This window comes from Panthera tigris, chromosome B1 (genome assembly GCF_018350195.1).
Source record: "Panthera tigris isolate Pti1 chromosome B1, P.tigris_Pti1_mat1.1, whole genome shotgun sequence".
Classification (NCBI taxonomy): domain Eukaryota; kingdom Metazoa; phylum Chordata; class Mammalia; order Carnivora; family Felidae; genus Panthera; species Panthera tigris.
Window position 1 is genome coordinate 96,034,898 of NC_056663.1, and position 16,066 is coordinate 96,050,963.

Consider the following 16,066-nt stretch of genomic DNA (forward strand, 5'->3'; position numbering starts at 1 on the left):
TGCAATGACATGGATGTAACTAGAGTTTATTATGCTAAGTGAAATAAGTCAGTCAGAGAAAGACTAATAGGATATCACTCATATGTGGAATTTTGGAAACAAAACAAATGAACAGAGGGGAAAGAAAAAAAAGAGAAAGGAAAGCAAACCATAAAAAGACTCTTTAATTGTAGAGAGCAAGCTGAGAGTTGCTGGAGGGGACATGGGTGGGGGATGGGCTACATGGGTGATGGGTATTAAACAAGGCACTTGTGATGAGCACTGGGGTTGTAAGTGTTGAATCAGTAAATTCTACTCCTGAATTAATATTACACTATATGTTAATTAACTGAAATTTAAATAAAAACTTGAAACATTAAAAAAAAAATGCCACAGCAACTACTTACTCAATATGTCTCTGAAGGCAAGGGAAACAAAAGCAAATATGAACAATTGGGACCTCATCAAAATAAACAGCTTCTGCACAGCGAAGGAAACAATCAGCAAAACTATAAGGCAACCAACAGAATGGGAGAAGATATTTGCAAACTACATATCAGATAAAGGGTTAGTATCCAAAATCTATAAAGAACTTCTCAAACTCAACACCCAAAAAAACAAATAATCCAGTGAAGAAATGGGCAAAAGACATGAATAGACACTTCTCCAAAGAAGACATCCAGATGGCCAACTGACACATGAAAAAATGCTCAACATCACTCATCGTCAGGGAAATACAAATCAAAACCACAATGAGATACCACCTCACACCTGTCAGAATGGCTAACATTAACAACTCAGGCAACAACAGATGGTGAGGATGTGGAGAAAGAGGATCTCTTTTGCATTGTTGGTGGGAATGCAAACTGGTGCAGCCACTCTGGAAAACAGTATGGAGGTTCCTCAAAAAATTAAAAATAGAACTACCCTGTGACCCAGGAATTGCACTACTAGGTAGGTATTTATCCAAGGGATACAGGTATGCTATTTCAAAGGGGCACTTGCACCCCAATGTTTATAGCAGCACTATCAACAATAGCCATAGTATGGAAAGAGCTCAAATGTCCATCGATGGATGAATGGATAAAGAAGATGTGGTATATATATATACAATGGAGTATTGGCAATCAGAAAGAATGAAATCTTGCCATTTGCAACTACGTGGATGGAACTAGAGGGTATTATGATAAGTAAAATTAGAGAAAGATAAATATCATATGACTTTACTCTTTTGAGGACTTTTTTTATTTTTTAAGGTTTATTTATTTTTGAGATAGAGAGAGACAGAGAGAGTGAGCATGGAGGAGCAGAGAGAGGGAGACACAGAATCCAAAGCAGGCTCCAGGGTCTGAGCTGTCAGCACAGAGCCTGTTGTGGGGCTTGAACTCACTGAGTGTGAGATCATGACCTGAGCCAAAGTCAGACACTTAACCGACTGAGCCACCCAGGTGCCCGATATGAGGACTTTAAGAGACAAAACAGATGAACATAAGGGAAGGGAAGCAAAAATAATATAAAAACACGGAGGGGGATAAAAGATAAGAGACTCTTAAATATGGAGAACAAACAGGGCTACTGGAGAGGTTGTGGGAGGGGGGATGGGCTAAATGGGTAAGGGGCACTGAGGAATCTACTGAAATCATTGTTGCACTATATGCTAATTTGGATGTAAATTTAAAAAATAAAATTAAAAAAAAAAAGGAAAAGAACCCTCTTTAAAAAGTCCTGCCAAAAACAAAAAATAAGATAGTCTTTGCCACTGAGAAATTCACGAATGGTAGAGGGGTATGAGAACATTCTTTAGTGAACAATTCACTCTGCTACAGAGTGCATTTTTTTCTTTTTGTTTTTTTTTTTTCTTTCTGTCTTTTTGTTTTGTTTTGTTTTGTTTTGTTTTGTTTTGTTTTGTTTTCAGAGAGTAGAAGAGGTCTCAGCCTCCTCTGGGAGCACAGAGGACAGAGCAATCAAAGAATAACATAGCATCCTTAGGTATATTCAGAAATTTCCACTTCAAAAATGCTCTTTAACCCCCACAACAAGCCTGTGGGATGGAAACTGTTGTTCCAGTTCTTATACCTAAAAAGTTGATATCAACAAAATAAGAGTATGAATTCTGGAGGTCACAGACCAGATTTTAAATTCTGGCTCTACCACTCATTAGGCAAGTCCTTGAGCAAGTTATTAACCTAAGATTCAGTTTTCTTACACAAAACATTAGGTTAATAACAGTACCTACCACACAGGATTGCTGTAAGGATTAAATGAAAAAAGCATATAAAAGCTTTCTCATGGAGTCTGGTAAATAAGGGACACTCAATTCTCATCTGCTCTTTTCCCTGTTCTTATTCCACAGCTTTCTCCATGAAGTTATATCCAACTCACTCCTCTTGGTTTCTGCCACTCAAGACTTGTTCCCTTCTTCCAAATAGATTTCGATTATTTTCTGAGTGATTGTGAACTTCTGCTTCTCTATCTCTATAAAGTATCTAGTTGATACTTTGTTTTACATTCAAATCTTTTTTATAGTGGTAAAATATAAATACCATAAAAATTTACCATTTCAACTATTTTAAGTGTACAATTCAGTGGTATTAAGTATATTCACAATATTGTGCAACTGTTTCCAAACTATCTGTTTCCAAAACGTTTTCATGAACCCAGAGACCCTATTCCCATTAAGCAATAACTCCCCATTCCCCCTCCCCCTAGCTCCTAGTAACCTCTATTTTAATATGTTTCTATGAATTTGCCTATTATTGGTACTTCATATGAGTGAGATAATATAATATTTGCCCTTTTGTGTCTGGCTTCTTTTACTTAGCAAATGTTTTCAGGTTTCATCCAAACAACATGTATCAGAATTTGATATCTTTTTATGGCTGAGTACTATTCCACTGTATGGATAAACCACATTTTATTTATCCATTCACCTGTCAATGGACATTTGGGTTATTTCCACCTTTTGGCTATTGTGAATAATGCTGCTATGAACATTGGTGTACAAGTATTTCTTTGAGCCCATTTTCAAGTCATTTAGATATATACTCAGAAGTAGACTAGGTGGTCAATGGTAATTCTATGTTTAACATTTTAAGGAACTGCCAAACTTTTTTTCACAGAGGTTGCACCATTTCTGCCAGCAATGCACAAAGTTTTAATTTTTCCACATCCTCACCAACACTTATTTTTGTTTTTGTTTTTATAATAGTCATCCTCATGTGTATGAAGTAGTGTCTCATTGTGGTTTTGATTTGCATTTCCCTAATACAAATGATGCTGATCATCGCTTCATGTGTTTACTGGCAAGTTATAGTTATATATTGTCTTTAGTAAAATGTCTATTCAAGTTGCCTATTTTTGAATTGGGCTGCCCTTTTGTTGTTGAGTTGTAGGAGTTCTTTGTATATTCTGGATATTGACTTACAAATATTTTCTCCCATTCTATAGGTTACCTTTCCACTCTCTTTATAGTATCATCTGATGCACAAAAGTTCTTAATTTTGATGAAGTCCAATTCATCTATTTTTTTTCTTTTTTTGCCTGTGCTTTTGATGTAATACTTAAGAAACCAGTTTCTTATTCAAAGTCATGAAGGTTTTCCCCTATATTTTCTTCTAAGAGTATTCTAGTTTTAGCTTTTAAATTTGGGTCTTTGATCCATTCTGAGTTAATTTTTCAATTATAGTATAAGAGTCCAACTTCATTCTTTTGCATGTGAATATCCAGTTTTGTCAACACCATTTGTTGAAAAGATAATCCTGGGATGCCTGGGTGGCTCAGTCAGGTAAGTGTCTGACTTCAGCTCAGGTCATGATCTTGCAGTTTGTGAGTTTGAGCCCTACACTGGGCTCTGTGCTGATAGCTCAGAGCCTGGAGCCTGCTTCAGATTCTGTGTCTCCCTCTCTCTCTGCCCCTCACCCTCTCACACACACTCTCTCTCAAAAATAAACATTAAAAAACTTTATATATAAAAAAAAGATAATCCTTTCCCCGTTGATTGGTCTTGGCAGTCTATGCCCATACTACCCTGAATATGCCTGATCTCATCTGAATGGTCTGGGCACCCCTGTTGGAAACTAATTGACTATATATTTCTAGATTTATTTCTAGGCTTTCTGTCCTATTTCATTGGTCTATGTCTGTGTGCCAGTACCACACTGTTTGATTACTGTAGCTTTGTAGTACTTTTTAAAATTGGTTAAGTGTGAGTCTTCCTATTTTGTTGTTCTTTTTCAAGATTGTTTTGGTAGTCTGTCATTTTTATGCAGGTGAACTTGAATATGTGGTAGATGCATTCAAGAGAAAAGAAGAAAACTCAAAACTCATGCTATCTCATAGTTCTTCATCTCTGGTAAAGTCCCAGTCAATGTCTTTTTAGTCTGATTGGTTCACTTTGCACTCATAGAGATATAATGCAGCTTGTGGTCACATTATAAGTCAATTGTCATGGCACAGAGTACTGTAAGGGATGCATGGAAACTCCATCAGGGTACTAGTATATTGGAAACAGCACTTCATAAGGAGACCAGAATCAGGGTGTTAGTTCCAACTCTGTACTTCAATGATTCTTAACAAGTTATCTCACCTTTCTAGGGCTCTTTAATTATTTTCATTGATCTATAAAATGATGATTATAACCCTGCCCTGTGTACCTCACAAGGATATACTGAGGCTCGAGAGATATAAAGCATATGGCAGTATACAGGGAAGCACTCTAACATGGAAGCTATTATCATCCACATGACTGTTTGGTCATCCATCTCACCAAAGCTATGAAACCCTTCATTTGGTCAGGTCCTTGATAACTGTTAAATAGGAATTTCTGGTCATAAAAGTTCACAGATATTCCAAGGTTTCAGCTCCAAAATTATCAATGAGTTTTATTATTTTTATTATTTTTTAAGGTTTTGTTTTTATGTAATCTCTACACACAACGTGGGACTGAAACTCACAACCCCGAGATCGAGTTGCATGCTCTACTGACTGAGCCAGCCAGGCGCCCCAGGGTTTGTCTAGTTTTAGTTGACAACTTTTAACCCATCACATTCCATGTCAACCACCAAAAGGTAGTACTACTCTGTAAAAGACTGCTTTAGTCCATCCATTTCATACAGGCAAGTGTGAGGACCCTGTGAGAAATGTGGAAGCCTGTGGGAGATGGAACTCATACGCATCTGGGAAAACTTCTGATTCTATCTCCTAAACTGAAAGGAAATACCCTATTGCTTATTCATTTACGAGATTGCTTTTGGCTGATGAATTAGCGAGGGCTACTCACAACAGGAGGCCTTTTTGAAAAGACCAAACAAGCAAAAACAAAAGCTCTCCTATTAGCTGTTGGTTTCACTTATAAGCACTTGCCAGGACTCTGGCAGCAAGTCATTTTGGGGCCCTCTTGACAAGATTCACACATGATCCACAGAAGGTAGAGAGCAATCTCCTCATCTCTGCATGTTAATTAAGGAGGACAGATGGCCCTGTGATTATTCAACCATATGTAGGTCAAGACTAAATGAATTAATAAGCAACTTAATTCTCAGCCGCCTCCATGAGCTTATGGGGCATCTATGAACAAACAATTGCCATAGTATCCTGGGAAACAAGAGCTAGGAACAAGGAGAGAGATTAAATTTCCCTCATGGTACACTAAAGTTACATAGCCTGGGAAGGGATGCCTCTGTTCCTCCACCACACATTGTCTTCTATATTGTATTTGGGATGTTAAAATGGGTCAAAAGTTACAAATCTTAGTTTCCTATGTCTAAATTGTGTAACTGTGGCCCATGTGGTCTTTTTTTTTTTCTTCCTTTTTTTTTTTTTTTTGGAAGTTAAGCTTTCCTTAATTGATCGCTTTAGGACTGAAAAGCTAAAGTAGTACAGCCTAGAACCATAAGGAAAAATGTAACAAGACAGGAAACATACGCGGGGGGGGGGGGGCAACGCGATCAAGGAACATGTTCTGAAAGGGCTCAGAGGTGCAAGGGGCTGCCAAGGCAGAGCTTAGTCTGCACCTGAAAAAGAAAAATGGGCACCAATTGAGGGGAAGAAAGGACCAGGAAAACTGTGTGCAAAAGGCAAGAAGCTGTGCAAAGCATACAAGGGATACAAGGGATGGTAATCAGACTAGCTGCAGGGGTATTAGCAGAGATCAGTTGTTACAGGTAATCAGTCGCAGAGCCCTGGATGCAGTAATGCTGGGTGTTTATGGGAGGAACCAGGCTTTCCTTTTCCCAGCGTTGCTGCTGGAGTCCACAGAATAGACGCTAAAAGCCTTCTAGGAGCTTATACAGGGAAAAGTAGTTTCCTCCCTCCTCTCTCCTCTCCTCTCCTTCCCATGTGTGAGTTACTGGTGAGACTGGCGGATTAACTGAGCCGTCCTGCTCAGCTCCTCTCTCCCTTCCTCTTACCCGGCCAAACTCCCTAGAACTTACCAGTTTTCCCTCATCTCCTCATCCTCTTCCAAATGGTGAGCCACTTCCCTTCGAGGAGAAGCCTGCATTTGTCCAGCTGTCTCTGGACAGGCAAGTTCAACTTTCTGAGCAAAGGAGTATTAAACCCAGTTGTCAAATCCAGCATTACTGGCAGTAATAGATATATTGCTCCTTCCTCTTCTGACTCCTGGGTATATCTGAGTTGGTTTGGGGCACTGATGGAGAAGGTGCATAATTTATTACCTCCTGCTTAAAACCCCAACATCCAAAAATCCAGATATATATATGTATATAAACATATATATACATGTATGTATGTATGGAGCAGCTAGTACTGTTTGTCTTTACAGAGAAATGTAAGGGGATGTTACAATAAGTCAGTAGTAATAAATCCTAATTTCTCAGATGTGTGAAACTTAGAACTTAAATTTTTCTTTTTAATAACATATAGCACAAAATTTAAAGGGAATAGAATAGATTAAAAGTCTCCTTCCTCTCTAACCCTCCAGTTACCCAGTTCTCCTCCCCACAGGTAACCATTATTACTTTTTAAAAAAATGCTTATTTTTGAGAGAGAGTGTATGAGGGAGAGGCAGAGAGAGGGGAACAGAGAATCCAAAGTGGGCTCTGTGCTGACAGCAGAGAGCCTGATGCAGGCTCGAACTCATGAACTATGAGATCAAGACCTGAGGGGAAGTTGGACACTTCCTATTAATCACTTTCTTATTTATCCTTCTAGGGCTATTCAATTTGTTTGCAAGCAGATGTGTAAATATTTAAAAATTTTATTAATGTTTACTTATTTTTGAGAGAGAGAAATAGAGCCATAGTGGGGGAGAGGCAGAAAGAGAGGGAGACACAGAATTCCAAGGAGGCTCCAGGCTCTGAGCCATCAGCACAGAGCCTGATGTGGGGCTCGAACCCATGAACTGCAAGATCATGACCTGAGCCGAAGTCGGCTGCCCAACCAAGCCACCCAGGCGGCCAGATATGTAAGTATTTTAAAATCAAAAGGTGGAATTCTAGACACATTGCTGTGAGCCATGTTTGTTTTTTTTTATAAAGTTTTTTATTTAATTCTTGAGAGAGGGAGCAAGAGCACAAGCAGGGGAAGAACAAAGAGGAAGGGAGAGAGAATCCTAAGCAGGTTTCTCACTGTCAGCACAATATTTTATTTATATATATATATATATATATATATATATATATATATATCATATATATCATATATATATATATATCATATATATCATAGTATATATATGCCATGAGATCATGGCCTGAGCCAAAATCAAGAGCCAGAGGCTTAGCTGACTGACTGAGCCACCCAGGCGCCCCAAGGCTTGCTTTTTGCATTTAACCTGGATTACAGATTACTCCTTATTATTCCTTAAGGAATATCCCATTTTTTTCTAATCAACTGTTGAGTTGGTATACTCAATGGAATCCCATTATATAGCCATACTATAACAAGTCCCTTACTGATGGATATTCAGGTTGTTTTTAACCTTATGCTATTAAAGATAATGCTTTCATGACTAGTAGATACATCTTTGCAAATGCGTGCAAAGTAACAAAGGTCAGGTGACACCAGCTATCCTTTTAATTGCATTTGTCCATTTACCAGGCATGAACTTTGCAATTCCACAGCCCTCTCCAGTTTCTGTTCTAGCCATGGCCACTGGCATTCATCTGCTGTCTCAGTAGGTACAAACTAGAATCAGAGATACTAGGTAAAGAAATTGCCATATTTAATGCCTTGAATTTTCTCAGATTTAAAAGAATTATAAAGGAAACAAATGCAGGTAGCAGTTGACCTACTTTAATTCTCTGGTATCACTCTGGAGCTACTTAAAATAGAAGTCACATGGAACCCAAGGGAGGAGATTCATAAAGTACATGCTATATATGGTACATATAAAATAATTACACCAACTTAAAAGCAATCTTTTGAGCAATTTTTAAATTTGAGAACTATTTTAATTGCTTGGTAGACTAGAACCAAAGTAAGTTAAAGCAAATTTAGGCTTCCTTTTCACTTTCCTTTTACTCACAACCTTGCTGTCCTTCCTAGTGTCCTAGTGTCCTCCCAAATAAGGACCCTTCTGGTCCTATGTTGCCATGCAGAGCTTCTTTTCATCCTTCTGTCCCCAAATTATCCCCATTCTCCCAAATAAAGTTCTTCCCCTTCGCTGGACCTAACTTTTCATTCACTCTCAGAAATAAAGGATTTGATGAATTACTTTTCACCTGAGTGGCTAATTTTTTTTTCCCCTCCCGGAAGTACTTAATAGGAGCAGGTTAGTGCTAGATAGTAATTTACATGCATTATCATTTAAATACCGGGAGTAGAGTAAGGGCCCAAAGTTAACATAACATGCCCAGTGATACAGCAGAACCAGAGTTTGGCTGCAGAGCTACTTAACTCCAAAGTCTGCATTTTCCCTGCCCGCATCAGTGTTCAAATATTTTTGCTTGAAAACCTTCTAATTTTCAAAACTTATGCATTCCTCATAAAATTGTAAGCTGACATTTAATTTTTTTCATGTTAATAGTTGCAAAGGTCAGATTTTCCAGCATATTATGAATATTGATACTTGTAATTATAAACATCACCTTTTAAGTGAATCCAATGAAACCCATTTACATCCATTTTTTAAATATATGAGCAAGCCCTTCTTTAACATTTAGAAAATTTACACCGTTCTGTCTTCTCCAAGAACTTGTATTTCCATTCCATTTTCTCCATATTTTTAATACGTGTTAATGTTTGAAAGTCTTATCACCAGATACATATCTACAACAAAAATAAGTATATAATTTAAATTTTCATTTATTTTCCTCTGACCATAAGTTCTAATTGGTAAAAATTTTTTTTCTGGATTTATTACAAATATTAATACAGAATTGAGGAAGACAACATATATACACATTTGGGTAATGACTAAACATAGGTAGTAAATTTTGTGTTATTAGTTAAGGTAATACTAGCTACTGTAACAGATAAACATCAAATTCTTGATGGCTTAATACAGAAGACTATTGCTTGATAATATGGAATCCCAAAAGGGATGAGGCAGTGATTCAGGTACACAGGTTCCTCCCATCTTGAGGCTCTACTGTCTTCAACATGTAGCTTCCACATAGCCCAGAAAGGGAAAAATGAACGTGGAGATGGCATGATCATGTGGGCAGGTTTGGAAGTGGTGCCCCTTAGTTCCTCTACCTTTCCAAAACCCAGAACCAGTTATACTGGCAAACCTGAGACAGCAGGAAGATGGGCTTGCAGTCTAGCAGTATGCAGCAGGGAAAGGAGAAATGGATTAATCAGCTTGACAATCTCTGCTACAAGTTTATTGGAAATGCATATCTTGAGAGGAATCATGATCCAACTTTTTAATGAAATCTAATGAAAGAGAATGTTAAAAAATTTTTTTTTAATGTTTATTTATTTTTGAGACAGAGAGAGAGAGAGAGAGCACGAGCAGGGAGGGGAAGGGCAGAGAGAGAGGGAGACACAGAATCCGAAACAGGCTCCAGGCTCTGAGCTGTCAGCACAGAGCCCGATGCGGGGCTCAAACTCTCAAAACAGAGAGATCATGACCTAAGCCGAGGTCAGACGCTTAACTGACTGAGCCACCTAGGCGCCCCGAAAGAGAATGTTTTAATATGCTAAGAACAAATTTCTCTGGCAAATATTTTTAAAATAATATTTCTTGTAAACAGGAAGTAGAAAATTTTAAACATTTTATCAGATGAAATGAGGACAGTAATTATATTCTGTATGACTTGATAAAACATATGTTCTTTCATTGAACAACACACCGAACACCAAGCAAAATAAAGACAGGTGTTTGTTTGTTTGTTTGTTTGTTGAGAGAGAGAGAGAGAGAGAGAGAGAGAGAGAGCACGTGCATGAGGAGCAGAGGGTCCATGCTCAGTATGGAGCCTGATGTGAGGCTCGCTCCCAAGACCCTGAGATCATGACCTGAGCCAAATTTAAGAGTCGGATGCTTAACCAACCGAGCCACCCAGGCACCCCAACAAAGCCTTACTCTTAACAGAAATATTCTTAAACACAAATTCAGCAAATCTTGAATTTATGAGAGCTCAACGAATCATTAAAGAAGGTTTCACCTTTGTGTGGCCCATAATGGCTTTCACATCAAGAGTAATACTTGGGATGGGTAAGGAAATTATAAAGTGGGAAAGAGATTACCAGGAACTCAAGCATATTGACCAGATAAATCAGTTTTACAAAAGAGTACTTACAGAAGTTGAGAATCTGGAAATTGATTCCTTTAAAATGATTTATGTCTATGTAAACTCCTCTGAAAGTATTACGCCCAAATTGAGTACCACTGCATTATACCATACTGCCTTGACAACCCAGAGAAGTTTCTTAAAGTGTTTTTGACAAATGTGGGAGCTATTTTTAAGCCTCCCTTGGTCTTTAGATTATATACTCTGGTTCATGCAAAAGGAAGTGAGAAGCAGTGAGTGGCAGTGGGAGGTCATCGGAGCGTCACTGAGCCTGGGAGAGGCCATGGGTCATGGAAAGGCAGATTCTCATATCCTGCTCAGAGACTGGATATTTATGATGAGGCAAAAGTAACATAGTGGTGATGCTGGAAAAACATAATAAGCAAAATTATTACTCAATATATAAGAGGAGAGAACTAAAAGTGAGACATTACAATAGTTCAGATTCATGGATTATCTCCCCCAAAGAACTTGTAAGTATATAAAATTCTACATACTAAATTTTGGGGTCTCACAGAGCCTCCCCCTTTCAAAGCCCTTCTCATAAAAGGCAGATTCCTCTTAGGTTATACTGGCATTCAACTGGAAACCAGAATATTTTAACATTAAACATAGCAGTACTATGATTATGTTCATGTTGTAATGAAGGTCTAATATATTTTAAAACATGCAAAGAAGTATTCAATTTTATAGACCTGGAATACTACCTGGAGAAAACAAAATTAAAACAACAAAGAGCACATTCTGCTTTTTTCACTGAAGCAAATATGTATAGTACATTGGTAGAAACCATTCTATTAACCAAATCATGTCTTAATTGGCCAAGTTAATTGGGAAAATTGGTAAAGTATAAAGCCAGATGTGCTTCCTTTTAATTAACTGTGTGGCATATTTCCTTCAAGCTTTTTTGAGACTAACATACCATTATTTATGAACACTATAGTATTGTTGCTTGACAATAATAACCCTAATGTAATACAAAATTTCATAATCATGTTCTGGATAAGATGTTCAGTTTAGTTTTTTTTTTTTGTTGTTGTTTTTTTTTTTTTACCATACCTAACTCTGGAAAACATTTAAATACATAAATGATATTGTTCCCTAATCATGATTTTCCCCCAAAAGAGGTACCATATAGCACTCAATGTACATATTTAAATGTTCTACTATACCATTCATTACTGCAGAGGACGTCCATGATACAAAAACCTAACAGTCTTAACCAGGAGACTTAACACTCAATTTCATAATAGTTAAGAATCATTGCAGTTCAGTTTTAGAGTCAGTATCCATATGTTTCAATGTTTCAAACTGTTAAAGAACAGTCTGGTTAAGATGAAGAGCTTGGGGTATAGAGCTAGACTACTTGAATTCAAATTCTTGCTCTGCCATTCAACTAGCTGTGTGATAACAATTATATTATAAAAGTAACATCTAGGGGCTGCTGGGTGGTTCAGTCGGTTAAGCATCTGACTTAGGCGCAGGTCATGATCTCATGGTTCATGAGTTCAAACCCCATATTGGGCTCTGTGTGGACAGCTCAGAGCCTGGAAGTCTTTGGATTCTGTGTCTCCCTCACTCTCTGCCCTCCCCCATTCACACTCTTCTATCTCAAAAATAAATAAACATTAAAAAAAATTTTTAATAAAAAAATTTTTAAGTAACATCTAATTTTAAGTTTCTCATATTTCAGGCAGGATCCATTCACTAACTTGCTGTGTGAATTAAATGCATAGCTTAGGTTAGCCACACATTTAAACAGATGTATCTTACAATTTTCTTGTTTGTTTATATCTTGAGAGTTAATCACAAATAATGTTAATGAAGTACTTTAAGTTTTAAAGTAAGTGGACAAAAACCCAAAGCAAGAGTATTTTTATCTTTAACCATACAAATCAATGCTGTGTTTATTTACTAATAACTTAAGCACAGTTTGGCATTGCCCTAACAAGGTAATCATGAGTTGCTGAGACTCCTACGACTATTAGGAATGCAAGAGTAATTGATTTAATTATATGTCACCACAAGATGGAGTGAGAATTCTCCAAAACACACACACACACACACACACACACACACACACACACACACACACACATACACACACACACTCCTGTCAAAGGACTACAGATCTGACTTATTCCATTCTGCCATCTAGTGGTGATAGAATCAGGTATTACTCTCTATTGGATCAGTCTTCTATACAAGAATAAAATAAAAATAAGCAGTTTGATAAGAACTAAAAAATTAACTGAACAAAAAGATTAAGCACAGAAAGGAGAGTGGTAACACTGTTTGGTATAATAACAAGGAGAAGTATGTCGGAAAAAGTTAAGGAGAGAATGTTAGAGTGGAGTCCAAAACTAGAAACACAAGTTTAAAACATAAAATCTATTTTAAAACTAAAATATGGATTTTAAAACCTAAGTTTCTTCCTTATAACTACTTTTAGTACAAAAAAATTCTAAATTTGGCCCCACCTATTTCTTAAAAAAAATAAGTAGTTGGATTTAAATATTTTAACGTTGCCTTTTTACTTATAAAATTGAAAAGGAAGCATCTAAAGTCTCTAGGGACTTACATAAATTTTGGGTAGGGCTGTTTAGATTTATAGTCAATAATGTTTTTCTTTTCATTGAATAACAATGCTTTTATTTGCTTGAGTTTTAAATTTAAAATTTAAGGAGTAAATTTTTAAAATTTTTTACCAAAAAATATACATACCATGTTAAACATACAGAAACAAAAATTAGAAAGCAAAAGGTTAATGTCTTGATAAGTATAAAAGCTCTATAAATCAATCAGAAAAAGATAATCATGAAAGACATAAAGGATATGATCAAGCCATCTACAAATAATATAGTTAATAAACAATAAAAACTACCACTCATTAATAACCTCATTAATATAATGACATTAAAATAGTGTTTTTATTTCTCAATTTATCAAAGAGAAAGATTTATAATAACCAGTGTTGGTGAGGATGCAGGAAAGCAGATGCTGTTGGTTCAGTATAAACCATGCAACCACTCTAGAGTGTGTTAGAATGGGAACACATTTCTACTTCGAATTTCAACTCCTACGAATTTATGCTAGCAATACAGGTGTCCCCAGCCATCCGAGTAAAGCATTCTTAAGAAACCTTTCATAAATTGAAATGGCGTAAAGAGCAGTATCCCTCACTTTCCTCAAGTTCTTGTTACAGCACTTTACTTTTACAAAAGACCTACCTTAGTATCTGTTTTTGAGAACTGAAAGAAATCCAAAGAGGATTTTCACTTTTATGAGAAAAGCCACTACCGTACTAAGATAGGTCTTTCATAAGAGTGAAGTGGCATAATGTGAATGTCCCTGCAAGTCCAATTTGATATATACACAAAGATTTATCGGTAGGAATATTATTAAATTGTTGTTTGTAACAGCTCAAACCTGGCCACATGCTAAAGTTCAACAACAGGAGATTAGCTAAATATAAACTATGATGCAATGTGAAGTACCTGCTGGAATATTACATAACTTGTAAAAGTCATAGTGTAAAAATATTAATGACATCAGGAAATGCTCACCTCTAATATGTGAAAAAAGGTCATAACACTATATGTATAGCATGATGCCAATTTTGTTTTTTTCTTTTTTTAAAAAGGTACTTTATTTTCTTCTTTGTGCTTTTCTAAACTTTCCAGTTATATGTATTACTTTTATAATAAAAATAATATAAAATTTCTAATTTATTACACATCACAAAACTCTTGATTACTATTTTCATATAAAATATACAATTCTCCAAATTTACATTTGTATATGGTGAGTGGAAATAATCTTAAATACATGTTTCATATGTATGTGTTCAGCACAAAAAGGATATCAAGAAAACTTTTTAGATTATTTCAAGAGATCCCCTTAAAGCTAATAAGCATGGTTTGGAAATTTCTCAGTGAAAAGCCAGAACTACATATCCACTTAAGAAAACATTTAGAAATTTATTATTCTAATCTTTAGTTGTTTTGCATCCTCTTTCCAACATCTCTAAGTAAATTTATTTTCTGAATATTCAAATTTGACTATTTCTTAAAATTAACACATCAAAATAACCCCCAAATATTGTATACAAAACTGCAGATTATCATTTATGCATGGGTGAAACTAATGAACTAATGAAAATCTCATTTACTGATGAATAGCCCATTTATCCAAAGATTGTATGTTTTTCAATGTTGTCATCCTATAAAAACATCAAAAAGAAAATAATAATTTAGTGTATTAAACTGGCTGCTCTGCCAAGAAAATATATGTGGTAAATAAATTGGATATAGGTTTATAACTGAAATTTCATTCACAAAATAGAGTGGTTTTCTACTAGCAGAATTTGAATATTTTTGCTTTTCAACTATATCTAAACAAAATAATTAAAAATCAATTCAAATAATTTAGAATAAGCGCTTTATTTTTTTTTAATTCCCACAAAACTGAAACTATCATTTACATCAGTTGCAAGAGCAATAAAAATTAGAAATAAATTTGCTATAACTCTTGAAAACATGAGCACAAAACAAAACTAAAAGAAACAGGAAAAACTACTCCTTTTAAATTGAAGATAATTTGACTTCTTGTGACATACCCACCTGCAGATGTACAAATAGCAGATGCATTCAAAACAGTGTGAGATTTAATTGATTTAGGACAATATTCCAACCAATCCCAACCAGTTTTCAATTACTTGTGCAGGCTTATACAGAGTCACAGAAAGCAAATCACTTCTAATATGTAACCAGCTGATGCCAATTCAGAACACTCCACACCAGCACAACAATAACTATGGAAATCATGAGGTATGACTAGGGAGAAGAAAGCAAACTCAGCATCCAAAGTGCACATACTTCATACTCCAATTTAACTGCAATATAGTTCTACTTTAGTAAAAAAAGAAAAAAAAAGTTTCCTTAAACTATACATCAACAAGAAAAGCAAATGTATCATTTCATATTCTTTTTCTGAATTTAAAAAATATATACGTAATCTGCCTTTGTTTTTGATAAGTTCAAATATGAATTGATAACGGGGTGATCGGATTCTTTAGGAAAGCTCTATAGAAGAGATGAATACAACATACTGTATCTTCTTTAAGAAGTATGAGCTGAAATGTTAGGCATTCCTTTTTGTATATAGGCATTGTTTTTGTATATATTTAAGGAATGCTGTTCTTGTAAACAATTGCTTTGAAAAAGAAATACTGGGACCAAAATACATTAATAGAGGATCTCTATAAAAGGTCACCAAAACTATCCTTGCTCATGACATCAGGGAAAATGTTTTTAGAATTTATCTTGTTAGAAAAAAATGCTACCACTTTTCCTCCTTTTTCTTTTTTGTGATGATCACAATTAAACATCAGA

General features: G+C 35.8%; 1 protein-coding gene across 5 annotated transcripts in view; it reads right to left on the reverse strand.

Annotated features, from left to right (window-relative positions):
• Window positions 1-9,148: 9,148 nt before the first annotated feature.
• LARP1B (La ribonucleoprotein 1B) overlaps window positions 9,149-16,066 on the reverse strand; it is a 128,215-nt gene continuing 121,297 nt past the window's right edge. For 4 of the 5 annotated variants that reach the window (XM_042983923.1, XM_042983924.1, XM_042983921.1 and 1 more), the window contains 2 exons: window positions 9,672-9,816; window positions 9,149-9,207 (listed from right to left, as the gene is read on the reverse strand). In XM_042983923.1, the coding sequence (XP_042839857.1) occupies window positions 9,164-9,207; window positions 9,672-9,816 (189 nt within the window). In that variant the 3' untranslated portion in view covers window positions 9,149-9,163. Of the gene's footprint in view, window positions 9,208-9,671; window positions 9,817-10,723; window positions 11,039-16,066 lie in introns of those variants that run through there. The other variant, XM_042983922.1, reaches the window with a different exon arrangement.